This window comes from Monodon monoceros, unplaced genomic scaffold, assembly GCF_005190385.1.
Source record: "Monodon monoceros isolate NGI ecotype Baffin Bay Population unplaced genomic scaffold, NGI_Narwhal_1 Super_Scaffold_13, whole genome shotgun sequence".
NCBI lineage: Eukaryota > Metazoa > Chordata > Mammalia > Artiodactyla > Monodontidae > Monodon > Monodon monoceros.
In genome coordinates, this window is record NW_021703769.1 from 69,493,529 (window position 1) to 69,521,222 (window position 27,694).

The 27,694-nt window shown below is 48.9% G+C and overlaps 1 protein-coding gene across 2 annotated transcripts in view; it reads right to left on the bottom strand.

The window, feature by feature from the left end:
• Positions 1-27,694, bottom strand: part of GSG1L (GSG1 like) — a 215,388-nt gene that overhangs the window by 14,807 nt on the left and 172,887 nt on the right. For both annotated transcript variants that reach the window (XM_029221177.1, XM_029221178.1), the window contains 2 exons: positions 21,923-22,034; positions 7,240-7,407 (listed from right to left, as the gene is read on the bottom strand). In XM_029221177.1, coding sequence (XP_029077010.1) covers positions 7,240-7,407; positions 21,923-22,034 — 280 coding nt within the window. The remainder of the gene's footprint in view (positions 1-7,239; positions 7,408-21,922; positions 22,035-27,694) is intronic.

Below are 27,694 nucleotides of genomic sequence, written 5' to 3' on the forward strand. Positions count from 1 at the left end.
GGGGCACGAACCCGTGTCCCCTGCATTGGCAGGCGGACTCTCAACCACTGCACCACCAGGGAAGCCCAGGGCACATTGTTTAATAGATGATTATGTACAGCAGGTGGTGGCCTGGACTTGGCTTCCGGGAGATAGTAGATTTAACCTCTGGTCTAGCCAGTGGTTCTCCATGTGGAGGCCCCCTGAAGTCACCAGGGGAGTTTCAAGTTGCCCGGTGATCACAGTGTACAGCCAGGGTTGAGATTCACTTGTGTCGGGACCAGCAGAGGCTTCACAGGAGGAAGCGATGCTGGAGCTGCATCTTGAAAGTCACAGGACGCGCTCACCTCTCAGAGACGGAGCTGGGATCCAGCCCAGGTCTACCTGTCTTTCTGCTGTGCTGTGTGGCCGTTCTGGGAAGAGCTGGTTCCTTGCACAAATGCAGCCCTCTCCACCAGGTTCGCCAATGAAAATAAACGGTCTGCAGGGTCCTGGCAGCTGTCTAGTGAGTGGCTAACGCTTGGTTACGGCAACGCCTGTGACCCTTTGTCCCCCAACCCCCGTGCTTCCTGGCAGAAAACACGTGAGGACAAGAGGATGCTTTGGGCACAACTGAGACCTTGGGCCCTGCAGTGAGGCAGGATCGTGGCTGAGCCCAGTTCTATTATGAATGGACAGCTCACCCGCTCTGAATCTCTATGACCCTGAGTTTTCTACGTGGCCATGGCCAGGACAGTGGTGGTAGGAATGACCGTAGGACAGCTACCACCACCCCACTGGTTGTTGTGAGGTCAGAAGCCCAGGACCTGGCACAGAGGGAGGTCTCAGAACAGAGTAGCACTACTACTGGTTTTCAATCTGTTTAATCATTGGTCTCCCCACAAACATTTTAAACTCAGAGAGAAGAAGGATGGAGTTTATCTCCTTCTCCACTTGTAGTCTCAGGGTCTAGCACAGCGATGGCACAAAGTATCCCAAAGAATGTCAGAAGGGAGGGAAGGGAGAGTGGGGTAGGTAGGGAGGCAGGGAATTGAGGAAAAGCCGCCAAGGCTAAGAGCAGACCACCGGGGAGGCAGCCCAGGTTCATCCAGGGAGGCTGAGCTTTGTATTGAAAGAAAAGGAAATACTCAAACGCCACTAGATGACTGTCTTCTTTAATTTGAAGTACGTCCTGCAGGAAATATTATGTGCTTTCTGAAGACAGGGTTTTTTTTTTTGATGGTGGTGTGAGGGGTGACCCACGAATCTAAATAAGTGCCTTGAAGGGTTAGCGGGGGATGCTTGGGGTGAAGCAGTGCTCAGAAGGGGCAGCGGGTGGGTCCCAGGGCCCCTCAGGCCCTCCACGCACCTGCTGTGTCACCTTCCTCTCCGGGTCTCAGTGTCTCCTCTGTGAGCGGGTGGAGCGGTGGCTCCACCATGTACTAGCTCTCTGAGTCTGGACATGTCCCTGTCATCCCTGAGCCTCGATTTCCTCATCTGATAAATGGGCATAATGATGTACCCACTCTTAGGGTTGTCATAAGGATTCAGTGAATAATACATGCTCTAGCTCCATCTGTTTGGCGTTCTTACAGCACTGCCTGCACTTGCTACTGTCACAACTGTTATTATCATCGTTGTCGACATCCTCATCGCTGGGGCCTTTGCGGTCGGTCACTCTGTGACTCCACCTCCCAGCTCGTGATGCAGAAGGATGTTATTTTAACATATTAACCAATGCTCCTCCTCAAAAACCCCCACATACACCCCTTTCTTTCATTTCATCATTTTGACCTCGTTGCGTCAGGAAAGGGATGTTTTCCAAGAAGCAGAGAAAAGGCTTCAAAGTATGAAACACCTCTGGATCCAGGGCAGAGGGAAGCACAGGGAGTCACAGCACAGCCTTATGCCCCAGAAGAGAAGAGTCTCCCCAAACTGGGGACAAGGAGAGTCAGAGCAGAGGCTGAGCGAACCGATGCTGTGATGTGCAGAAAGGTGAATGAGCCCTAGGGAAAGGCGACAGAGACAGAGGTAACTGCGCAGACTTTCACAGGAGAGAGAAATAAACTTGTACATTGTTTAAATCCTCATTATTTGCGGTATATTTACACCTCATTATTTGCGGTATATTTACACTGATTCAAACCTGTATCCCAACCACAGAGGCATTACCATCGTCATCATCATTACCATCATCCCCATTTTACAGATGTGAAAACTTTGTAACTTGCCCAAAGTCTAGTGGTGTGCTGGTAAAGATCAACAACCAGCTCTACAAGAGAGGGTGCTCTGCTTTGGGGTGTCTGTGGACCTCTGTGGGGTGAAGACTCCCAGCACGGCTGATCTGAAGCAGAGAAAAGGCTTCAAAGTGTCAAACAGCTCTGGACATCACTGAACGTGTGATGTCACTGAACATGGCACCAGGACGGCATCTGTACACTCTGCTCTCATGGGCAGCTCCACCCCGGCAGCTGGCTGGGGGCAGGGCAGGGATTTGAACTCAGGTTTATCAAGAAACCCGCCCGGGCTTCCCTGGTGGCGCAGTGGTTGAGAGTCCGCCTGCCGATGCAGGGGACACGGGTTCGTGCCCCGGTCCGGGAAGATCCCACATGCCGCGGAGCGGCTGGGCCCATGAGCCATGGCCGCTGAGCCTGTGCGTCCAGAGCCTGTGCTCCGCAACGGGAGAGGCCACAGCAGTGAGAGGCCCACGTACTGCAAAAAAAAAAAAAAAAAGAAGAAAGAAACAGGCCCAAGCCTGTTTCCATTGTGCCCTGCAGATTCCCGGCTGGCAAGGGATGCTCTGTCAGACTCACCATGGGTACACCTACACTAGGAGGTCCCAGTGGAAAGTGGGGCTGGGCACCATCCAACTCGGGCTCTCCCAGAACAGCCAGCAGGTGTGCAAATGGCGGTGAGGGGTGTGACCACACTGTCACAGAGTCACTGCCCCAATGACCCACAACATCTGGAATCGGGTTGAGCCTGGGCATTTGCTCTTTTTGAGAGAAGAGAAGGACGCAAGCGATGGAGCAGGGAGGCTCCAAGGATTTGATGGTTTGAACAAATGTCTTGTCTTACAGAGAGACCCCTGGCACCTGCCCATCTAATTCCAGAGCCAAGTGTGGCCACAGCAGCTGGGGCACTGGCAAGAGGTCTACCAGGTCTTACCTCTGTTGTGGCAGGAGCCCCAGGCCTCCCCGGCACACAGCTCCCAGCACGCTCTCCAGCTGCCATGGCCCTCTCTGCACCATCCTCAAAGCTAAACCCTTTCTTGCTGCCCCAGGCTGGCTTGTTTCCCAAATCTCCAGTCACTTCCTGGTATAAAGTGGCAGTCTACGTGGTGGACTTCTCAAACCATCTGATAAAGGACTAGGTTTTTCCCCCTTAATTTTCAATCTACCTCAGACCAAATTTTTAATAAAATACAATAAAAATGAGTTGTTAGAAAATGAAACACACACACACACACACACACACACACACACAAAAGGTAAGCTTGGGTATACCAGCGATATCAACTCACTATGAAAGTTTCCAAACATGTGTCTCAGTTCCTCTCCTTATATCATCATGGACATTTGCAAATGGGCCCTGGTCCAGGGACCACACTTTTAGTAGCACTGAGGTGTAGAACCCTTCTTTATCCACTGGCCTCTACTGGCCATGTCTACCTCCTGACCCATAACCGGGCTGCATCTGCTCTGTCCTCTAGCCCAACGTTTCCCAAATGTGCCAGTGCCCACAGATCACCCGAGGAGCTTTTAAAAATGCAGATTCTGGTTCAGTGGGTCTGGGGCAGTGGGTCTGGGGCAAGGCCTGCATTCTAACATGTTTCCAGGTGGGGTCGATGCTGTTGGGCCCCAGACCACATCTGAGGAACTAGGCATTGGACCCTGGGCTCTGGGCACTTGTGAAGCTCCGCAAAGGGTCAGCCCAGTCACCCTCTACGTCCTGGGCTGTCACCCAGTGGGCCCAGGCCTCCAGTGCCCTCCCCACAGTCCCAGCTGCAAATGAGCTTCACCAAAGAGTCCGCAGTAGTGACGGTGGGAAGGAGGGCACCCGGAGCCCTCCCGCCTCCACTGGGCTGAGATTTGGAGAAAACATGGAGGTCAGGGAGCAGATGCCCTGCAGGATCATTTCCAGTTCAAGAACCACTCTGTTCTTTTCGCTTTCCTTTTACAAAGCGTTGGTCATTGAGCTAATCTTGGGAGGGCCCTGAACCTTCCATGGTGCCATCTCTAATTTCTGGGCACCTCGCGAGAGGTGCAAGGCATCCCTGAGAAGTAATATTCAAGCAGCGAAGAGTGGAAACAGACAGGTAAGAGGGAGCTGGGATCGAACACTTCTCAGAGGTTAAATGGCTAAGAAACAGTCACAGAGGACAAAGAACACAATGTTTTTTGTTTTTTTTTTTTGCGGTACGCGGGCCTCTCACTGTTGTGGCCTCTCCCGTTGCGGAGCACAGGCTCTGGACGCGCAGGCTCAGTGGCCATGGCTCACGGGTCCAGCCGCTCCGCGGCACGTGGGATCTTCCCGGACCGGGGCACGAGCCCGTGTCCCCTGCATCGGCAGGCGGACTCTCAACCACTGCGCCACCAGGGAAGCCCCTGCTGTGGTTATTAACGTGCTTCTTAGATGCCCAATATCCACAACGCTGTCTTCACCTCCATCCTAAGCTAGTCATTCCCAAGCTTTGCACTTTGTATCAGTCGCAGAAGGGACACATGAAATGCCCTCCATGTGCCACGCACTGTGCTTACCACGTGACCTGGGTCCAATTTGAGCCTTCCCAAGATGACGAGAGCTCTGGGTTCTCCTACTGTAGGTCAGCGGAAATCGACCCAGAGGGGCTCAGTGACTTGCCCCAAGTCACATAGCAGTGAGAAGACAGAACTGGAAAATTCAGGTCAGGGGGGCCCTCAAACCCCTATTCTCTCCACAGCACGCCCTGTTCCCCAAGGAGTAAGAAACGTGGGCAGGGGGGCTCAAGGATCTCTTCCCTCACGTCCCTGGCTATGGTTTCAGGGACTCTGGCCACTGCAGGAGTTCAGCCCTGCTGCTGGGTCCCCACAGACCTGTGTAGACATCTGTCTGTGTGCTCTGAGCTCTTTGCAGAGAAGGCACCAAAAAAAAGAAAGAAAGAAAAAAAAAATGAACAGCCCAGCTAAGCTGAAATGTTCTCCTTGGAGAGGAAGGGAAATAAAATTTGATGAACCTCTGCATAATGTTCAAGTTATGAACGTGTAAAGTGATATTCTGCACATATGCTGGGAAGCATTTATCTTCTCCCACATCGTTGGGGCCTGAGCTGTTCAGGACCAGCAAACAGCAGCTTCTTGCTGATGAGGTACAAAGAGGTCCTGTCTTCTGCCTCAGGAGAACAAGGGTGCCCGTGGATGCTCCGGGCTCTCCCACAGCCCAGGTAACAGAAGATGCGGTGTTAATGGAGCAGCTTGAGACACCAGGCTGCTCATGTAGCTGCTGTAAACATTTCCTGAGCACCTACTATGGGTCCCGTGCTCTGCCAGTCATCACCACCTTCCTAGTGGACGTGCTCTGTCCACAGCCGTGAGCAAGGCGGGCATGTGTGCCAGGCTGGCCTGACCTCCCTGACCACACCTGACAGGCCCAGGACTGGACAACTGACCTGGGACTTTGATGAAGGGGCGCTGGGATGCTGAACCTGCCCAGTGATGGTGGGGCTTGAGCTGAAAGTGGATGAGGCAGTCAGGGCTGAGGTCTCAAAAGAGAAGTATTCAGCCAATCGCACACACACACACACACACACACACACACCCCAAACTAACCCCCAAAATGTTAAATGAGCACCTATTAGGTGCCTGGCCCAGTCCTCAGTGCTCAAAATACAGTGGGGAAGAAGTCAGCAGAGCCCTTCCATCATGGAGCTCACGGTCTACAAACTACCAAACAGATAAACAAATAAAATAATGTCAGGTTGTGTAGGTGCTATGAAAAAATAGCAATGATAAAGAGTGACTAGGACAGGGTGTATGGGGGTGTACAAATTTAGATGAAGTCATTAAGGAAGGCTTCACTGAATACGTGACATCTGAGCCATGACCTGAGTGAGCCAGCCAGGTGAGGATTCCAGGCAGGGGCACAGCAGGTGCAAAGGCCCTGAGGTGGGGATGAGCTTGTAGTGTTCAAGAGACAGAAAGGAGGCTCATGGGGCAAGGGAGAGATGATGGGGTCTGTAGCAGTCAGAGGGAGGTTCCGGTGTGGCCCCCACCATCCTCCACCGTGCTACTTCTTGGCTTAAACCCTTCCATGTGCCCCACGGAGAGTCCAACTCCTCAATGCTGCCCAGCTCCATGGTCTCCTTCCCCCTTTTCCTCCTCAGAGTCTGTCATCAGTCCTGAGAACCTTTCAGTTCCCTGCCACCAAAAGGCATTATGGCATGTCCAATCAGCTCCCCAAAAGCAGGCTGTGATAAAGATTTGGGTACAGGTAGTTTATTTAGGAGATGGTCCCAGGAAATATGATAACCATTTGCTTGTCCTTCCATCCATGCATCCATCCATGCATCTATGCATCCATGCATCCATCCATCCAGCATCCATTCATCCATCATCCATCCATCCATCTATCCATCCAGCATCCATTCATCCATCCAGCATCCATTCATCCATCATCCATCCATCCATCTATCCATCCATCCATCCATCCATCCATCAATTCATCCACATAACCACCCACCCAACCATAGATACATCTGTCCATCCACTCAACCGTCCATCCATCTATCCATACATACATCCACCTATTATTTATTGTCATCTTCTCTATTCCCAGCTGGACTCTAAGGACTCAGGTGATCAGATGTGGTCCCTGACCTTGAGGAGCCCTCCTCCTCTAGCAACCGTCACTGATCCCACTGCTGAGTCGTTTTTTTCACTCAGTGCTGTGGCACAGCCCAAGAAGGAAACCTTGGTTCTGCCTCTCTGTGACCCTATCTTGGTTCTAAGAAGCATGGGGCCCAAGGGCAAACACTCAAACTTGATTCCCTTCTTGGTTTCTCAGGCTCTGTTCACATAAGCCCAAGGCTACCTCATGCCCCATAAAACATTAAAATGTCCCAGAAATTCCAACATAGTGGGGTCCAAACTCTGCCTCACCCAGCCTGCCCCTTCCAACCCGCAACCCCCCAGAACACTTCTGTCAGATCACTCTAGTTTTCGACTGGCGCCCTGTGGCCACTGAGGCCGGGCCTCGGGCTTCTGATTCCCAGTGGTGGCCAGAGGTGACCCCATGTGCACTGACCTCTCCCGGAAGTACTTGATGGCCTCAGGGTCTATGAAGGTCGGCTCCTCCCGGTAGCCCTGCTCAAAGACCTTGCGCTTGTGCCGGAACTCAATGACCGTCTTGGTGTAGGAGTTGAGCGTGGTGACAGAGGCTGCCATGCAGCAGGTAAAGGAGCCCCACGCCAGGCTGCCAAGAGACGAGGAGAGAGGTGCCACGGTGAGGGTGGGCAGGGGACAGAAAACCACACCCACCAGACATCCAGACCTGAGCATGTGCTGCCGCAGAGAAGAGTAAGACTTGATCCCTGCCCCACCCGTGGTCTGGCCTGGGAGACAGCATTATCTGTGCACTGTGATGCAGACTCCACAGGCAAGAAGAGAGCGGGTCATTCCATCCACAGGTTGGCATCAGGGAAAGTGACCAGAATACAACAATGCTTGCAGTCGGTCTTGGAGGATGAGTGAGAGTTTACTAGGGGGAACAGCATTCCAGGAGGAGGGAAGAGCATGTGTAAAGGCATGGAGACAGGAGGCAGTAGGAAGCACGCCACAAACCGTAGGAGGTTTGAGGTGCCGAGTGAGGGGGTGTGAGGAGGTTAGTTGGAGTTGATGATGGAAAAGTAGAGGGGGGTCAGATGCCCTAGTAGCTGATTTTCCGTGAGAGTTAGATCACCCTTGCTCACGAGTGATGTTGGCAAAGGTGTTTCGCCTCTCTGCCTCATAAGAGTACCATGTCACAGGCCTGTTGCAAAGATTAAAGGAAACGACCCATTAAAAATATCTGAGAACAGCGCCTGGAAATAGTAGGCACTCAAGAAAGGTTTGCCCTCGTTACTGCCATCACTATTATCAACATCCTTACTACCCACTTCTTTTTTTTTTTTTAATTGGGATAGAGTTGCTTTGCAATGTTGTGTTAGTTTCTGCTGTACAGCAAAGTGAATCAGCTGTATGTATACATACATCCCCTCTTTTTTGGACTTCCTTCCCATTTAGGTCCCCACAGAGCACTGAGTAGAGTTCCCTGGGCTACACAGCAGGTTCTCATTAGTTATCTATTTTATACATATTAGTGTATATATGTCAGTCCCAATCTCCCCATTTAGCTGACTTGGTTTCCAAGCTCTTTCTCTGTTAGATTAAGGCTCTCTGCTCACAATTCCTCCGGGCACAGCTGGGGACTCCTGGCTGCGCTCACCTGATGTGGATGTCAACCAGAGCTGGAGAATCTGTCCTGTCCACATCTGGAGAGAAGGGAAGGGGAGTGTGGAGCTAGGCGAGTCAGCTGGCCAGGCTGCTGGTCGTCTCTGCTCCAGCGCCCACTCTAGAAATGGCCTCCTGCCTGCTTCCTCTGATCAAGACCGTGCAGTAACATGTAGAACCGGAAGTGGGGTACCCGCCTTGCTCCAGCTGCACCCGGTCTGGTTCCCAGGTACCTGTTGCCCAGTCTCTGTCTTGATAACTGGTTTCCTACACATCAAGGGCTCAGTTTTGTTGCTGCCAACGCTGCACTGTCTCAGGGCCTCCAGCCTCCCCTTCCACCAGCCACTCATTGGGTCTCTCAACATCACCACCCCTGCATTCCTCAAGGTCAGTGCAGCCCACTTCCCATACCCACTGCTCTTCTCTGTGTCAGCCTCAGAACACCCAGAACGAAAGCAAGGGGAAATCTGAGGATTCCGCCTTTCTCCCGGGGATCCCCATTCATCATCTATCCCTTATCGCAAAACCCTTTAGGACGGGGCTTCCCTGGTGGTTGAGAATCCGGCTGCCGATGCAGGGGACACGGGTTCGTGACCTGGTCCGGGAAGATCCCACATGCCGTGGAGCGGCTGGGCCCGTGAGCCATGGCCGCTGAGCCTGCGCGTCCGGAGCCTGTGCTCCGCAACGGGAGAGGCCGCAACAGTGAGAAGCCCGCGTACCGGGAAAACAAAGAAACAAACAAAAAAACCCTTTAGGAGATTCCCCTGTTTTTTTCGTAAGAAACTAATTTAGGTCCTCTAGAAACTATCTATAATAGACAGCTGCAGGGTGTCAGTCTGGCCCCTCTAAGAACTACCCTGTCCATCAAAGGGCCTAGTAGGTGACCCCACCCTACTGTTCACAAATGATTGGAGGAGGGCCGAACATCTGGCCCAAGCTGGTCCAGTCAGGTACATTGTTCTTTCTTCTGAACAATGAAACTGAAGAGTCTAGCTCAATCTGGGATGTCTGTTTGAACTGGAGTGATGGAAATTCAGAACATGAGGACAGAGAATGAAGAAGCAGGCTTTTCCTGGGATTCCATGAGTACACGTCTGTTGGTTTGGTCTGACCAGCACCCATTCTGTAAACGGACCACTACTCCCCTCCTCTTGGGCCGTGTGGTTCCTGGGGGGTTGGCCTCACCCCCAAACTTTAGGGGTGTGCACATGACCTAGGCCTGGCCAATGAGAGTGTCACTTCCATCTGGCCACAGTAATTGGTTCAGGGATGGACATGTGACACCCTAATTAGGCTATCGAGACTCATTCCCAGGACTTTTGCTGAAGCTATTGGGAAACAGGGCCCATCTTTTTTCTGGGGTGCCAAGCTGGTGGGATTTGAGCCAGGAGCTGCTGGAGCCCATTTGGTCACCACCCCCCACCCTGAGAATGAAGCTGACTCAAAAGGAAGCAGAGCCACAAAAAGGAGCTAGATCCCTGAGTTGAAGCCATTACTCCTGGACTTTCAATTATAGGAGCCCAAATGCCTTTTTTGGATTTTTTTCCCCCCTCAAGCCAGTGTGAATTGGGTTTCTTTCATTGGCAACAAAAGTTCTTATACAATTACTTTCTATAAATTCCCTTCTTTTGCATAAGTTCCTTTTGTAGTGATTTTCTAGTCTTTACAACCAGGGATCTTTACTCTGAACAGGTCTAACTCTCAACTCTGATGACTCAAGCAAGACGGAGCATCACATTCTATCACATACCCCTGTTTAATTTCACCACAGTCCTCATAACACCCTGCACTTCTCTTGTGTTTTTTTTTTCTTCTTTTTTCTTCTTGTGTCTTTTTATCTATTATTTTTTTATTCTTTGTTTTTATTTTTTTATTATTATTATTTTTTTTTTGCGGTATGCAGGCCTCTCACTGTTGTGGCCTCTCCCGCTGCGGAGCACAGGCTCCGGATGCGCAGGCTCCGGACGCGCAGGCTCAGCGGCCATGGCTCACGGGCCCAGCCGCTCCGCGGCATGTGGGATCTTCCCGGACCGGGGCACGAACCCGTGTTCCCTGCATCGGCAGGCGGACTCTCAACCACTGCGCCACCAGGGAAGCCCTTATTCTTTGTTTTTAAATTAAACATTTTATTTTGAGATCATTACAGATTCACATGCAGTTGTAGGAGGTGATTCAGAGAGATCCCTGTGTACTCTTTACCCAGTTTCCCCCAATGGTAACACCTTGCAAATGTAGTAACAACCGGGATATTGACACTGATACAGTCAAGATAGAAAACATTTCCATCCATCACCACAGTGATCCCTCCTGTTGCCATTTTATAGGAATACCCACATGGCTCCCAACCTCTGGCAACCGCTCATCAGTTCTTCGTTCCTATAGTCTTGTCATCTCAAGAATGCTGTATTAACGGGGTCACCCAGTATGTATGTTTGGGGTTGGCTTTTGTTGCTCAGCATAGTTCTCTGGAGATTCATCCAAGTTGTGTGTATCAAGCATTTGCTCCTTTATATCGCTGAATCGGATTCCTAGAGCAATGTATGAGCTGCTCCACACTCTCACCAGCTTTTGGCATTGTCACTATTTATTAATTTTAGCTATGCTGAGAGACATGTAGAAATATCTCATTGTGGCTTTCATTTGCATTTCCCTAATGGCTAATGGTGTTGAACACCTTTTCATTTGCTTATTTGCCATCTGTGTATCCTCTTTGGTAAAATGGCTGTTCACGTTTTTTGCCCACTTGCTTTCTTTTTATAAATGTATTTATTTATTTTTGGTTGCGTTGGGTCTTAGGTGCTGTGCACAGGCTTTCTCCAGTTGCAGCAAGCGGAAGCTACTGTTCCTTGCAGTGCGTGGGCTTCTTATTGTGGTGGATTCTCTTGTTGCAGAGCATGGGCTCTAGGTGCGTGGGCTTTTAGTAGTTGTGGCTTGCGGGCTCTAGAGCGTAGGCTCAGTTGTGGCGCGTGGGCCTAGCTGCTCTGCGGCATGTGGGATCCTCCCGGACCAGGGCTCAAACCCGCGTCCTCTGCATTGGCAGGCGGACTCCCAACCACTGCGCCACCAGGGAAGTCCTGCCCACTTTCTAATTGGATTGTTTTGCTATTGTTTTTATTTACTGTTGAGTTTTGAGAGTTTTTATGTATCCTAGATATTAGTTCTTTGTCAAATATGTGGTTTCCAATAGTTTCTATCAGTCTGTAGCTTATCTTTTCAACCTCTTAACAAGGTTTTTCGCACAGCAGAAGTGTTTAATTTTTTAAAAATTAATTAATTTAATTTTTGGCTGCATTGGGTCTTTGTTGCTGTGCGCGGGCTTTCTCTAGTTGCGGTGAGTGGGGGCTACTCTTCGTTGCAATGTGTGGACTTCTCATCACGGTGGCTTCTCTTGTTTTGGAGCACGGGCTCCACGGCGTGCCTGCTTCTGCAGTTGCAGCACACGGGCTCAGTAGTTGTGGCTTGCGGGCTCTAGAGCGCAGGCTCAGTCGTTGTGGCGCATGGGCTTAGTTGCTCCGCGGCATGTGGGATCTTCCCGGACCAGGGCTCGAACCCATGTCCCTGCATTGGCAGGAGGATTCTTAACCACTGCACCACCAGGGAAGTCCCCAAAGTGTTTAATTTTGACGAAATCCATTTTATCAATTTTTCCTCTGACGCTTTTGATGTCAAGTCTAAGAACTCTTTGCCAGGTCTAAATCCCAAAGATTTTCTCCTAATTTTTTTCTAAAAATTTTATAGTTTTACATTTTATATAGAGGACAATGATCCATTTAGAGTTACTTTTTATATAAAGTAAGGAGTTTAGAACAAGATTGGGTTTTGTTTGTTCGTCTGTTTGTCACCATTTGTTGAAAAAGTTATTCCCTGTTCCACTGAATGGATTTACACCTTTATCAAAAATCAGTTGGGGATATTTGTTTGGGTCTATTTCTGGGTTCTTTGTTCTGTTGCATTGATCTGTAGGCCTATCCTTCCACCAATACTACACAGTCTGGATTACTGTAGCTATACAGTAAGTCTTGAAACTGGGTGGCCTGATCCGTCCTGCTTTATTCTTCTTTCTCAAAATTGTTTTAGCTATTCTAGTTCCTTTACCTTTCCTAATAAGTTTTAGAATAATCTGGTCTAAACCTACAAGAAATGTTGCTGAGATTTTAATGGGAATTGCATTAAACCTCTATACCAACTTGAGGAGAATCAACATCTTTACCATGAACATGGTATATCTCTCCATTTATTTAGATCTTCTTTTATTTCTTTCATTAGCATTTTGTGGTTTTTAACAAGCAAGTCAAGTAGCTGTTTTGTTAGATTTATGACTATTTCACTTTTTGAAGTGTACATGGTATTGTATTATTTAGTTTTGTTGCCCAACTGTTTTTTCTAGCTTATAGAAATATAATTGATTTTTTTGTATTTTTATCTTGTATCCTGACACCATACTGAACTCATTTATTAGGTCTAGGCATTTTGGAGGGGGTAGATTTCTTAGATTTTTCTACAGAGACAATCATGTCATCTGCAAATAGGTGTAGCTTATTTCTTCCTTTCCAATCTCTATGCCTTTTATTTACTTTTCGTGCCTTACTGCACTAGCAAGAACTTCCAGCACTATGTTGAGTAAGAGTGGTGTTCCCAGTCTTAGGGAGAAAGCATTCAATCCTTCACCATTAAGTATAATGTTAGCTGTAGGTATTTGTAGATGCTCTTTACCAAGTTGAGGAAGTTTCTCTCTGTTCCTAGCTTTCTGCAAGTTTTTAAAAAAAATCACAAATGGATGTTGAATTTTATCAAACTTTTTTCTGCATTGATTGATATGATTATGTGGGTTTTCACTTTATGTCCCTTAACCTTCTGCCATCAATAATATAATTGCCTTAAATATTTCCTGAGTAATTTAGAACCACATCAGACGACATTATAATTTTTTCTTCAATCATCATGCATGATTCAGAAAATTCAAGAGGAAAAGTAAAAATGTTCTTTCTTCATTCCTAACATTCCAAGATGCCTTCTTTAATTTTTTTTTTTTTCCTGTTTAGAGAACTCCTTTGGCCATTCTTTTAGGATAGGTCTGCTGACAACAAATTTTCTTAGTTTTCCGTCATCTGAGAATGTCTTGATCCCCCCGCCTTTCCTTTCCTAAAGGATATTTTTGCTAGAAATGGAATTCTGAATTCTTTTCTTTCAGGAGTTGAAATGCCATGTCACTTCCTTCTAGCCCCATGGTTTCTGATGCAAAATCCCCTGTTTAAATTGGTTTTCCCTACAGTTAAGGTGTTGTTTCTCTCTTCCTGCTTTCAATTTTTTTTTTCTTTGACTTTAGGTTTTTTTAAAACACAAGTGTATCATAGTGTGGATTTCTTTGGGTTTATCCTGTTTGGGTATCCACTCAGCTTGACTCTGTAGGTTTATGTCTTTTACAAAATTGGGGAGTTTTTCAGCCATTATTTCTCTGAGTATTTTTTCAGCACCCTCTTTCCTCTCCCCTTCTGGCACTCCAATGTTAGATCTTTTGCTATAGTCCCAGAGGTCCTTGAGGCTCTGTTCATTTTTTTAAAGTCTATTTTCTCTCTATTGTTCAGATCAGGTAACTTCTATCTTCAAGTTCACTGATTCTTTCCTCTGTCCTCTCCATTCTGCTGCTGATCCCACTCACTGAAGTTTTTATTTCAGTTATTGTATTTTTCAGTTCTAAAATTTCCATTTGTTTCTTTTTCATATTTTCTAGTTCTTTCCCGAGACTTATTTCTTTCCTGAGACTTTCTATTTTTTCATTTGTTTCAAGGGTGTTTGTAATTGTTTGTTGAAGCATTCTCATGATTGTTTTAGAATCTTTCTCAGATGATTCTAACATCTCTGTTATCTCAGTATTGGGATCTCGTCTTTTTACTTTCAAGTTGAGATCTTCCCAGGTCTCGATATGGTGAATGATTTTTAGTTGCAAACTTGACATTTGGGGTATTTTTTTAATGAGACTCTGGATCTTGTTTAAACCTTCTGCTTTAGCTGACTTCCTCTGACACTGTTCTGACACAGGAAGGGGGAACACTGCCTTGTTAATGCCAGGTAGGAGTAGAAGTCCAGGTTTCCCACTGGGCCACCACTGACATTCAAGATGGAAAGGTTCCTGGTTACTGTTCGGCAGGGGTGGGAGTTCTGACCCCCTTAGGCCTTTGTAGATACCACTCTGGTTGGGAGGGGCAGAAGTGCCTCATTACTCCTCCCCAATTTGCCTCCACTGACACCACAGGGAGGGGGATGACTTCATCACCGCTGGGCAGTGGTGAAAATCCTGACTCTCCACTACTTCTCCTCTGACACCACTCCAGCAGGGATAGGGAGGGCTCTTACTTGTTACTGCCTACTGGGGGTGGGAGTCCAGGCTCTCCAGGTGACCTCCACTGACACTCAGGGGTGGGTAGGGCATATTACCATCAAGCAGGGCAAAAGTCACAGCTCCCGACTCTGGTACCAGCTCGGCAGGACGTGGGCGTGCAGTTAAGTGCCTGATGCCATGAGATCTAAACTTGGCATGAGAGGGGTAGAGCCACAGGGTGGTTTTGCTGTTGTTGTTGTTTGGGGGTTTTTTTTGTTTTGTTTTTGGTTTTTTCCTGTGATGGGTGATTGGGTAGAGCAGTTATTGCCAAAAGTTTTCTGTCTTGGTAGGCTGGCCCTTTTCTGGTTCTTTGACTAGAAAGCAGACTTTTAGAGGCGTTTTTGTGGTGGGGGGGGCGCGGGGGGTCGGTGCCTTTTGGCATTTCTGAGTTGCTGATTTCTTCAGCTCCAAATCTGGGATGTAGGAGACAAAAAGTACTCACCAGTGTGTTATCCCTTGGGTCCTTAGGCAGCCTACTGTCTTCCCTCCACCTCTCAGAGGCTTATTATGTTTGTTTTATATATAATGTCCGGGATTTCAGTTGTACTTAGCAGGAGGGTAGGGAGAAGTCTGCTCCATCTTCCCAGAAGTGCAAGTCCTTATTATTTGTTTTCGGATTGTCTTCCCCCACACTCCAGAATGTCAGCTTTATGAAAACAGGAGCTTTATTTCATTCACTGCTATTCCTTAGCACCTGAAACAGTGCCTGGCACATAGCAGGTGCTCAATAAATATTTGTAGAATGAATAAATACAAATAAAATTAAAACAGAAAAAAAACCTGTTCTGGTTTTGATGTGGGTGAGGGGTTCAGGGGTGCATCTGTGAGTCTTCAACTTCCCTGCTCCCCAAAACCCCCGGCCCTCAGGCCCCCATGCAGGGCACAGATTGAAAACTTTGCGTCTGGAACGCCTGCTGGTGTTTGCAGCTTAAATGGCTGGACTGGTACAGTGAGGCATGTGGGTGGTTGGCCTGGTTTTTGGAGACAAGGACAGAGTGGACACTGTGACACGGATGGGGGAGGGGAAGGGGGTGGCTGTCAACTAACTCTCTGTCTTCTGGGAGCTATAGGGGTGGGTCAGGGGATGCCAGGGGACCAGATTCAGAGATGCATGGATGCCACCTTGAAATCCACCCCAGGCCCTGCTCGGTGGAAAGATTGTACCTGGTCACTGAGGGAGGCAGCCCCTGTCCACCTGCAGGCAGATGGGCATAGGGTCACTGTGTGGGGCAGGACATGGTGCAGATGCTCCTAAGGTAAGCCATCCTCAGTGCCTGTGAACTGAAGGAGCCAGGAGGTGATGACGGCAGGTTCTGGGGGCCCAGCTGGTCCATCCATGGCAGCAGGGCACCCTTGGGCACCACAGTGCTCTCTCCCTGCCCTGGTCTTAGAGAAAAGGAGGCCAGTGCCACCTGCCTAGGAGGGGGGATGAGTAAGAGCAAGAGATTCCTGCTGACCACACAGCCTCTCGGTAACACAAGCAAACACCCTGTCCAGTGGTTCTTTGCAGCCAAGGCTCTTCCAGAACCCCCCTCCTCCTGCTGCAAGGGATCAACTTGCTGAAATGCCAGCTCAGCCCTGCAGAGAGGGCAGGGCAGCCTGGGATCCCCAGAGAGGGAAAGGGCTAGCCTGCTGTTTCCACAGGGTCATGTAGACTGAAGAGGAGGGGAGAGGAAGAAAGGAGGACAGTGGTGAGGCCACCACATGACACACAGATGGGCCCCAGAAGCAAACAGAGAGGGACCACCCTCCTGGGACCTTGCCTAACTTGCTACTCTCGCTGCGTGACCTGGGACAAACTACTTAACCTCTCTGGGCATCCAGCTTTTATAAGCTACAACTCCATGATGTTCTACTACCCTCATTCTGTCATGTGAATGCTCAGGATTGGGGTTTCACCGTGTGTGCTAGGGTAGAAGGGCCCCTTTATCCACCTCTCTCCATTTTGATCAAATGCAAAGCGGAAGTAGAAAGTGACTAGCTTTCCATTCTCCCACCATCACCAGGAAAACTGACATGCTGACATTCCAACCGGGGTCACAAACTTCAATTCCTGCAAGGTCAGACAAATGACTAAGTGAGGAAATTGTAAGGCAAGGGAAGGCAATAGGGAGCAGTGGGGACTTGGGTAAAGTAGAGAGCAGGTGCCTCATCGAAAGGGGGCAGCCTCTACTCAGCTGAAGCTGACTGCTGCCATGTGGCAATGCAGGCTAGACACAGACATATCTTCCAATAGTCAAGAGAAGCCAGAAACCTGGATTTTTACGTAAAGTTTTTACGAATTTGAATGATAGAAATAAATGCACATTAAAAAAAAATAAACCACTGTGGCAGGTCAAACAAAATATCTACAGGCTGGGTTCAGCCCTGGGCTTCATGCAATTTGGAGCCTCTGAAGCTAATTGTGTGACTCGGGCCTTTGCCCTTTCTGAGCCTGTGTCCTCATCCCTCAAGTAGGCATGGCAACCCCTCCAAGTGGGAGTCAATGGCAGGACCGGAAAGCTCAGGGCTTGTATAGTGCCTCCTGCTGTGCCTGGTACAAAGTTAGGTGCTGACCAACCTTGGTCTCATCCACCCCTTCCCCACACCGAGCATCTGCTGTGTCCCCGTGCCCCCCACCCGCCAGGGTCTTGCCTTGGCACTGTCATAGGAGGACATGGAGAGAGTTAAGACAAAGAGCTGAAATAAAGGAGCAGGCAGGAGAGCTGGAGGGACCGGGGTGCAGGGCAGGGATGGGGTTCCGCAGCTTAGTGGGGGCCCACAGAGGGGAGTCTGGGCATGAGGGGAGGGTGTGGCCAGGGCTGGATCTCAAGGAAACACTAAAGTCCTGAAAACAAGCGTGAGCAGCAAGTCGGGGCAGACTGGGGAGAACAGAGCGCAAAGGGCTGCCTGCAAGCTCACCGATGTCATCCTCTTGGACATTTGGGTCACATGTCTCTCAAAAAGTGACAATGGCATTACCAAAGGCCCAATGTCATTATCACCATTTATAATCACTGCCACTTACACTTACTGTGTATACACACTTTAAGAGCTGGGTGTCACATGGCCCTCACAATAATAACCCCATTAGACCTACATTACTGTGATCCCTACTCTAGAGATGAAGAAGCTGAGACTCGGAGAGGATGGGTCGCTTGCCTTTAATAGCAAAACGCATCGAGCACATTCTCTGTGCTAAGTGCCTCATGTGCGTTATTTCACACAGTCTCCAAAGATGCCCCCCAGCCCTGAGACACACCTCCTGGGGTTCATGCTTTGTGCAGCACTTTCTCCTCGACCCTGGCCCCATTACTTGCTCTTGACCATCAGAACGCAGCAGACGTGACACTGCGTGGCTTCTGAGGCAGGGTCATAAAATAAACTTGCAGCTTCCACTTGGATCTCTTGGGACACTCTCCAGGGACCCAACCACCGTGCCTGAGAAGCCAGTCTCGCTGACAGCCGAGCTCCCAGTGCCAGCCAGCTCCGGCTGCCAGCATTGTGAGGGGCCACCCTGGATGCCTAGCCCAGAGGGGCCCCAGAGGACTGGCCCCAGACAGCATCTGACTGAAACATCGTGGAACAGCCCAAAGCAGGACACCCAGCTGAGTTGGGTCAACCCACTGAACCATAAGAGATAATCACACATTTTTTATTTTAAGCCACTAAGTTTTCTGAGGATGTTTGATAAATCAACAGAGAACTAGAGCACCACTCACAAGAGCCCCATGACGTGGAAAGTCAGGCTGTCCCCATTTTACAGCTGAGGACACTGAGGCGCAGGGAGGGTGAGTGACTTGGCCAGGCCCACCGCTGGTGAAGGTCAGGGTCAGGATCTGCTCCCAAGCTGCCTGATTCCCGAGGCCGCCCCTCAACCATGCCTTTATGTTGCTCACGGTGGCCGGCAGTGCCCGTCAGGGCGAGGTTTGAACCCAGGCTGGTGGACTCCTAACCATGGAACCTTCGCCTTCCTGTGCACGTGTGGCTCTCGAAAGCTGGTCCCCAACATCCATTGAGCTCCTCAGAAGCCCCAACCGACAAGCCCCTGCAGCCCGTTCTTCCTCTCCTGCTGGGCCAGGAGACAGAGGCTGGTGCTGTCTTGCCGTGGAGCTGGCCTCCTCCCTGGTGGGGGGCTGGGGGCAGAATTTTGACAAATGGCCACACACATATTAAACAAGAGAGATGACACTGCACAGCCCTGGCAAGGCCCCCAGATGCGAGGGATGAAAAATGGGGCTGATCTATCTTGCGGGCCTCAGTGACAAAGAGAAATGGATCAGACTTAATAGGGGCTGCGCACTGGACACCGGCCTTAAATAAGTCAAATGGGAATTGGGTGCCCCTTGAGAGGCTGGCCCGGGGGGGGGAGCTGAGGAGCAGGGCAGGAGGCCTGGCTCTCAGGGGAAGAAAGGTTCCCGTGGGAAACCAGCAGCCTGCGCTCCAGGCCAGGTGGAGAGCCAGGGGCTGCTGGAAAGAGAGGCACGTCGGGGGAGGGGGTCCAGAATCCTGGGCAAGTGACCCAACCTTTCTGTGCCTCAGTGTCTACATATGCAACAGGGGGTTATTGTGTGTGTTAAATTTCATGTCAATAACGATAATATTAGAAGAACTAGCGTTCCCTGAGCATTTACACGTGCCATGTGCTAAACACACATGAACTGTCTTACTATTAGCCCATCCCCTCTGAGAGGCAGAATATAGAGGTTGAGAGCGTGGGCTCCAGAGCCAGACTGCCTGGGTTCAAATCCCAGCTCTGCTGCTCACAAGCTGGATGACCCTGGACAGGTTACTTAAGTTCTCTGTGCCTCAGTTTCCCCTCCATGAACCACCTACCTCATAGCGCTGTTGTGAGGTTTCCCCACAACTGTTCTACTTAAAGGGATCAGGGTCTGTGTTGATGGGTCAAGGTCACTCTAGGGCACATGCCTTTAGCTTTAAGGGGGCGGAGCCAAGCAGCGAGTGGGAAGGGGCAGAAAAGCAGCAGGAGTCCCCATCGGTCACAATCAAAGCCTTTCTTGCTCCATTCTGACCACCTTCCCCCCAAGACGCCCTCTCACTGGCAAGTCTGCACCTGCCATTTCCCTGTCCAACACGTTATCTTATTCCCTCCTCCACCAGCTTGCCTGACCAAATTCTCCCCCGAGGACCCTCCCCAGGGGAAGCTGGGTCAGTGACCCTTTCTCTGTGCTTCCGTGGCTGGCTGTGACTCCCCCAACCCCGAGCCAACCACCCACATCATAGCATGGGTTCAGAGTACTGCTTGTCCATTGTCTTAATCCCCTGTTACCACACTGTCTCAGCCACTGCTGTACCCCCAGCACCTAGGAGCCCCAGCACCAGCTGCCCCCAAATAAGTGCTCACTCGGTTAATATGTGTTAAATGACTGAGTGGATAAATGCCCCTAGGCACCAGAACCGGACCTGGATGCCCTGCGTAACAGACAACTGTGGTCACTGTCTTTGCCAGTGCACATTCCTCCTTTTGAGAACACCTCGCTCCGCCCTTGCCCCACCCCCAGTTTTTCATTAGAGGACCTCTCCTCCATCTTCCTGTCCAAGAGTTTGGATGGGGCAACCCCACCCTCTGCACCACATGACTTAGGCCAGACAGTTAGAGCAGCTGAGTCTCCTCAGGGTCTAAATCATTGGTTGCAGTATGGTCACATGACTTAAGCTAACTCAGTGAAAGTCATAAACAAGATTTTGTCTGGCGATATTGGAAAGAGGCCCCAACTCTCTGCTGGTATTGCTACATTTGTAACATGTAAGCCTAGAACTGGGCTTGGTGACCACATTTGCTACCACCTGGGGAAAAGCTGCTTATGAATAAAGCCGCCACAAAGAGAATGGAGTCAGAAGTGGGGAGAGAATGACTAAGTTCCTGATCAATCACCTGACCACCTGGATCCAGCTGTGCCTGAAGCAGACATTGTGGTAGCCCACCCAGCATCCATTCTACCCACTTACCATGTGAGAGTTTTGGACTCATTCCTCGTTCCAGAGGAATGGTCCAGCTGAGCCAATGTGCTCATGACACTCCCCCAGCCATGGTGACAATTCAGAAGAGAGAAAATGACTTAAGTTGGGCTTATCAGAGGGAGGCTTGCGACTTTAGTGAATGTTAGAGAAAGAGCTCTTTCCCTCACTGTATGTGAAGGAAGAAGCACCAGCTTCAAAGAAGCTTTCTCACCACTAGGAGGGAAGCCCACCCAGGGACAGAGGTAACATAGGGAGTGGGCAATGCTCAGGTGACCACAGAGGAAGAAAACTCAGCCCTGATGACATCAGAAACTCTGGATCAAACGTTCCCTGAAGTCCATGCCAAGCTGCACTTTCCATTTACAGGAACCAAGGTATTTCCTTATTGATTGGACTGAGGTGGGTGGGTTTTTCTGTTACAATCCATGCCCCCACCCCCAGCTGAGCCAACTGGGTTTTTCAGTTCCATGAACTAATACACACCTCCTGTTTACTTAAGCTTGGGACTCTATCACTCACAAGCCAAAGAATCTTGACGGATTCTGCCTTTCTCTTGTACACCGTGCTCCGAGGTGCTGGCCCCTACAGTCAGAACCCTTCACTAGGCTCTCAACAGCTTCCATCCCACCTTGCAGAGCAGCCTCTAAGGCAGAGGCTGGCCAACTTTATCTGTAAAGGGCCAGATGGTAAATATTTTAGGCTTAGTGGGCCATTCAGTCTCTGTCACAACCACTCAGCTCTGCCATTGTAGCGTGAAAGCAGCTGTAGACAATATGTAAACAATAAGCCTGGCTATATCCCGAGAAAACTTTATGGACACTGAAATCTGAATTTCCCGAGAAAACTTTATGGACACTGAAATCTGAATTTCCCATAATTTTCGCATGTCCCCAAATATTTTTCTTCTTTCGATTTATCTGTTCAAGCCTTTAAAAATGTAAAAACCATCCTTAGGTTGAGGGCTACATAAAAACAGGTGATGGGCTGGATTTGGCCCAGAGGCCATAGTTTGTCAACCTCAGCTCTAGGATCTCAAAGCATCTTTGGACTCTGGGCTTCCCCCCGACGCCCCACCTTCCTCTGTTTCCCAATTGGGTTGAGCTACTGAAGTTCCAGCATGCCTCGGGGCTCTGGTGTCTGAAAGTCAAAAGCCACTTACCAGAAGGACCACCCGTAGTCCCAGGAATGGGGCCTCCAGTCTTCAGGGCCGAGGCTCACGGTGACCTGGAACACCTGCGTGTACATCATGTGGGCTACCATTCCCAGGAGGCCTGTGAGGGGGGGAGCAGGACAAGGTGTCAGGAAGCAAGGTGGGGCTTTGTCTACCCATCAGGAGCCTGTTAGTGCTGGGGAGAGCATGGACCCCCAGGGAAGGACAGGCAGCAGGACTGGAACATGGAAGACCAGAGGGCGGTGGTTTTCTAAGCCTGCCAAGGAGTTTGAGTTGAGCCCGAGGGCAAAGGGAGACCCTGGAGAAATGTAAACAAGGGAGACACAGAGTCAGATCTGCTTCTGGATGGGCAAAGTTTTTCTGTTAGGGACCAGATAAGTAAATATTTTAGGCTTTCTGGGTTTCAGCTCTACTGTGGCAGCACAAAGGAGCCACAGACAGTACATAAAGGGATGAGCATGGCCGTGTACCAATCAAACTTTATTTACAAAAGCAGGCGTTGGGCTGGATTTAGCCTGTGGGCCAGAGTTTGCTGATACCTGTGTTAGAAGGTCATTTGGGAGAAGCTGTTTAGAGAATGTTGATCAAACAGCAGGTCTTGACTCACTAGACTAGTGGATTGTGAAGTCAACTTCATGGATTGCAACCAGCATTTAAAACAAACAAATACGGACTTCCCTGGTGGCGCAGTGGTTAAGAATCTGCCTGCCAATGCAGGCGACACCGGTTTGAGCCCTGGTCCGGGAAGATCCCACATGCCATGCTCCACGTGCCTAGAGCCTGTGCTCTGCAACAAGAGAAGCCACCGCAACGAGAAGCCCGCAACTAGAGAAACCTGCGCGCAGCAGCGAAGACCCAACACAGCCAAAAATAAATTAAAAAATTAATTAAAAAAAATAAACAAGAGTGGAATGGAATAGAAATCTGATACCATCAAATGTAGCAGAAGTAAATATTGTTTTGTGAAACTTTTCAGTTCTATACATGTGCGTGTCCATGCACACACGTACGTGCGTGTGTATAGTGATTGTAATATGAAATGTTTTTCCATGCTCATGTCAAAAATCTTGAAACCCACTGGCTGGGAGAACTCTGAGATTCCAAGGGATCTGAGTGGGAATCCTTTTTCACCACGTTTCCACTGTGTGGCCCTGGGCGAGGCACCTCACTCTTCTGAGCTCCAGGTCTTCCAACCCTAAGATGAGGATTATGACAAGGTGAAAAGTGGCTGAAATGAAGCAAGGCAGCCTCCATGTCTGCTGCCTAGCGGGCATGCAATTGTTACAGTTACCAGCGTTATTATGAACCTGGGGACATTGCTCGTGTGGACTATGGCATCTGGAGCCTTTGTGGGCTAACTGGCGTGGACCTAATTTTCAGATGGAGTGATACGGTATTGATGAGGAGGGAAGAGATAGACGACAAGAGGAAGGAAGGAAACCAACAATGCATGTGCACCTACTGTGTGCCAGGCACTCTGTCAGACTCGTTCACCTCCATTACAGTATTATCTTTTAATCTTCATGACAACCCTCTGAAGTAAGTATGATGATGTGGGCCATGTACCGCTGTTCAGGCTGCCCACTGCACATCTCCATACGGCTCCATTCACATCACAGTCTATGTGCACATCACTCCCTGGAGTTGAAGCAGAACCACACCTCCAAGGCTGTATATAGTAGCTCTGAATATGATTATTCCCATTTTACAGGTGAGAAAACAGAAGTTCAGAGTGGTCAAGTCTGTCCCAGGTCACAAAGGGAGTAGATGGCTTAGTTGTGACGGGGGCCCAGATCCAAATGCCCTTAAAGCCAGGGCTCTTCCCACGCTGCCTAGAATGCATCTGTCCTCCCCTTGTTGCCCCAGTCACCCTTTCCCCTGTGGAGACGAGAGAAGAGATGGAGATAAGGAGAGAAGGGGTAGAGATAAGGAAAGACAGAAGTAAAGAGGCAGTGAGGTACCAAGTCCTGAAACCCAGCCTTGCGGGCAGGTGTGAGGGCAAAGGGGGACACCCTGTGTTGTCATGGTGTGAAGGTAAATGTTTAACACCAGGTTCCCCAAAGAGGGGGAGAGAGAGAGAGAAAAAAAGCTATGATTTGTAGCGTTTGCCAATTTCCATGGTGTGAATAATCCCACCATGGCCAATTTCAAGCTACCCGTGTAACGTCACTGAAAGCGGAGTAGACAAGAGGTGTGCACAGTCGGGTCTCGGGAGCTGAGCCAGCAGGATCCAGCACACCTGTCTCCTTGCAGCCACCTGACCCCAGGCCCCACGGAGACAGAGGACTCAGAGCTGGTTGCCTATATCTCTGGGCCGGGGCCAGCCCCTCAGGGACCTCTGGCCTCAGACGACAGCTGCTCTCCAGGGCTGGCGGGGAGCACCTGAATCAGGAAATCCAGGGAGAGGGTGACGGTGACAGGTGCTGAGGCCCCCAGAGATCCCCTAAAGGCTCAGCCTTCCCCAGCTGTCTCTGCCAGGCTTAGACCCCATCCTCAGTCATACCCCAGCAGGTATGCTAGAAGCCTCTAGGGTCCCCTCTGCCTTGGCTAAGTTTGTTAGAAGGAGACAAGGGCTGAGCCACGTGGGTATCTTATCTTTACTTGACACAATTCCTGGTCAACTTCCAAGAGGTACATAACAGACGTACCTTATTCTTTGGAACTGACGCATAAGATTCCCTGATAATGACACATCATGTTTTATTTGATGGTATTTAAGTCATTTCCAGCTTTTTGCTCTCTAAGCGATGCTGCAATGAACACGTTTCTACAAGTCTCTCTGTGCGGACAAGCAAGTATGTCTCCAGCGTGAACAAGAGGAATTGCCAGGTCGTAAAGCGTGTGCATTTTAAGTTTTAATCAGCGTCAGTGAACTGCTCTCCTGAGAGGTACCTGGTGGTACTTCCGCCAGCTTCGTTAGAGTCCTCACCCAAATCCTCACCGATACTTGATGTTATAAAACATGAACAATTTTGCCCATTGCATGGTAAAAAATGACATCTCAACATTGTTTTAAGTTTTATAATTTCCCTCATTACTAGTGAGCTTGGGCATTTTTCATGTTATTTATTAACCATTGTTATTTCTTCTTCTATGACTGTGCTTGTCTGTATCCTTTGTCAAGTTCCTTTTATTAAAAATCTTTCTCCTTATCAACTGATATAAATTCTTTATGTATTCTGGATATTAAACCTGTCTATTGTATAGACTCCAAATAGCTTACTGCTTGTCTTTCTCCCTGTACAGCACACGGGAAAAAGCACTCTTTTTTCACTAATAGATTTTATTTTATTTTTTATTTTATTTTTTTATTTGGCTTCATCAGGCCTTCCTTGTGGCATGAGGGCTCTTCGTTGTGCCGTGCGAGCTCTGTAGTTGTGGCACGCGGGCTCAGTAGCTGTGGCACACGGGCTTAGTTGCCCCGCGACATGTGGGATCTTAGTTCCCTGACCAGGGATCGAACCCACGTCCCCTGCATTGAAAGGCGGATTCTTAACAGCTGGACCAACAGGGAAGTCCCAGATTTTATTTTTTAGAGCAGTTTTAGGTTTACAGAAAATTAAGCAGAAAATACAGAGAGTTCCAGAGTTCCTAAATGCCCCCTCTCTGCCTTCACAGTTTCTCCCATGATTAACATCTTTCAACAGAGTGTATATTTGTTACAGTTGATGAGCCAATAGTGATATATTATTATTAATGAAATCCATAGTTTACATTAGGGTTCACTCTCTGTGTTGTACAGTCTATAGATTTTGACAAATGCATAGTGACATGTATCCATTATTACTGTGTCCAATAGTTACGGCCCTAAAACCCCCTGTGCTCCACTTGTTCATCCCTCCCTCTCCACTCCTTCTGAACCCCTGGTAACCACAGAGTTTTTACTGTCTCCATAGTTGGGGTGCTTTCAGAATGTCATATAGTTGGAATCACACAGTATGTAGCCTTTTCAGATTGGCTTCTCTCACTTAGCAATATGGATTTAAGGGTTCTCCCCTATCTTTTCATGGCTTGTTTGTTCTTTACCTTTTTTTTTTTGCGGTACGCGGGCCTCTCACTGCTGTGGCCTCTCCCGTCACGGAGCACAGGCTCCGGGCATGCAGGCTCAGCGGCCATGGCTCGCGGGCCCAGCTGCTCCGCGGCATGTGGGATCTTCCCGGACTGGGGCATGAACCCGTGTCCCCTGCAACGGCAGGCGGACTCTCAACCACTGCGCCACCAGGGAAGCCCTGTTCTTTTCCTTTTATTGCTAAATAACATTCCACCATATGGATGCATCACTTATTGAAGGACATCTTGGTTGCTTCCAAGTTTTAGCAATTATGAACAAAACTGCTTTTGTCATACATTTTGATATTTAATACAAATTTAGCAGTCTTTTGCTTTTTTTTTTTTTTAGTCTTTTGCTTCCTGTGTCTACTTTAAGAAAACCAACACCATCAACACATTATCCTATATTTTTTCTAACATACTTATAGATATTTATGTTAATTCATCTGGAATTTATCTTGGTGAATGGTGTCAAGTAAGGATCTAACTTAATTTTTTTTTAATGAGTCGTTAATTGCTCTGAACACTTATAGAAGGGTCTGTTCTTTCCCCAATGATTTCTGATAACACTTTTATACCACATTCCAAGCCTCACATTACACGAGTCTATTCCTAACTCTCATTCTGTGCCATGGATCTCTCTCTGTTCCTGTGACAATGCCACACTATTTTTTTGTTTTGCTGTGCCACATGGTTTGTGGGTCCTAGTTCCCTGACCAGGGATTGAACCCAGGCCCCCAGCAGTGGAAGCTCAGAGTCCTAACCACTGGACCGTCAGGGAATTCCCGCCCCCTGTTTTTTTAATCATTGTAACTTATGGTGGAGTCTGTTAGCTGGAAGGACAGGTCTCTCTTCCTTTCAGCCCATTGCTCATTCCCTCTAGAAGTGCTACCCTACCCAGAACCTTGCTCCCTCTGTGGGGCAGGACCCCTTCTTTAGCCCCACTCCAACCCCACCCACTGCCCAGTTCCCTTTCTGAAGGCTGGACTTGCTCTCCAAACCCTCAGCTGTTGTAACGGTCAGCTTCTTCCTCACCATGTCTGTCCAGATGCTATCCAAGTTATCTGACCTGTCAGTGCCTTGGTTCTCTCATCTATAAAGTGGGGATAACAGTAGACATAGGTAATTCCAGAGAACATCCACTAAAGAAGGAAAACATTCATGAGAACAACTACTCCATGTACTAGGACAGCGGGGACAGAAGAGTATTTTCATACAAAAACTACCAACCAGACCCAGAAGCTGGACCCAGCCTGTTGGCAGAATAATTAATTTTCCAAATTGTTAGTTTAGAAATGCATTGATTTCTCAATTGAATCCCATTTATTCCCAAATATGAAAGGCCATGCTTTAAGACAATTCAATAAATGAAAATTACAAATCATTCAAAGATCGGCTGGTGAGATTTTCTGATTGCATTCTAACGATTCTGCTTTAAAAAAATAGAGCTCTCAATCAAGTTTCTGGAAGCATGTTTGCTCTGTAAAGTGAGGTCCCCCACCAGGAGCATCTGCTGTAACAGTCCTCAGCAGAAGGAATTGTTTCCAGCTCATTCTGAATTAAAAAGTGACTTTCTGCTGAGTTATGGCACCTCCTAAATCAGTGGCAACTAAACGAGGGCAGCTTTCTGTGCTGCTTCTGCTGCTTCCTGTCATGGACTCACACCACGAAACTCACAGCTGTAAAGCTCTCATCCTGTGGTTTCTGGAA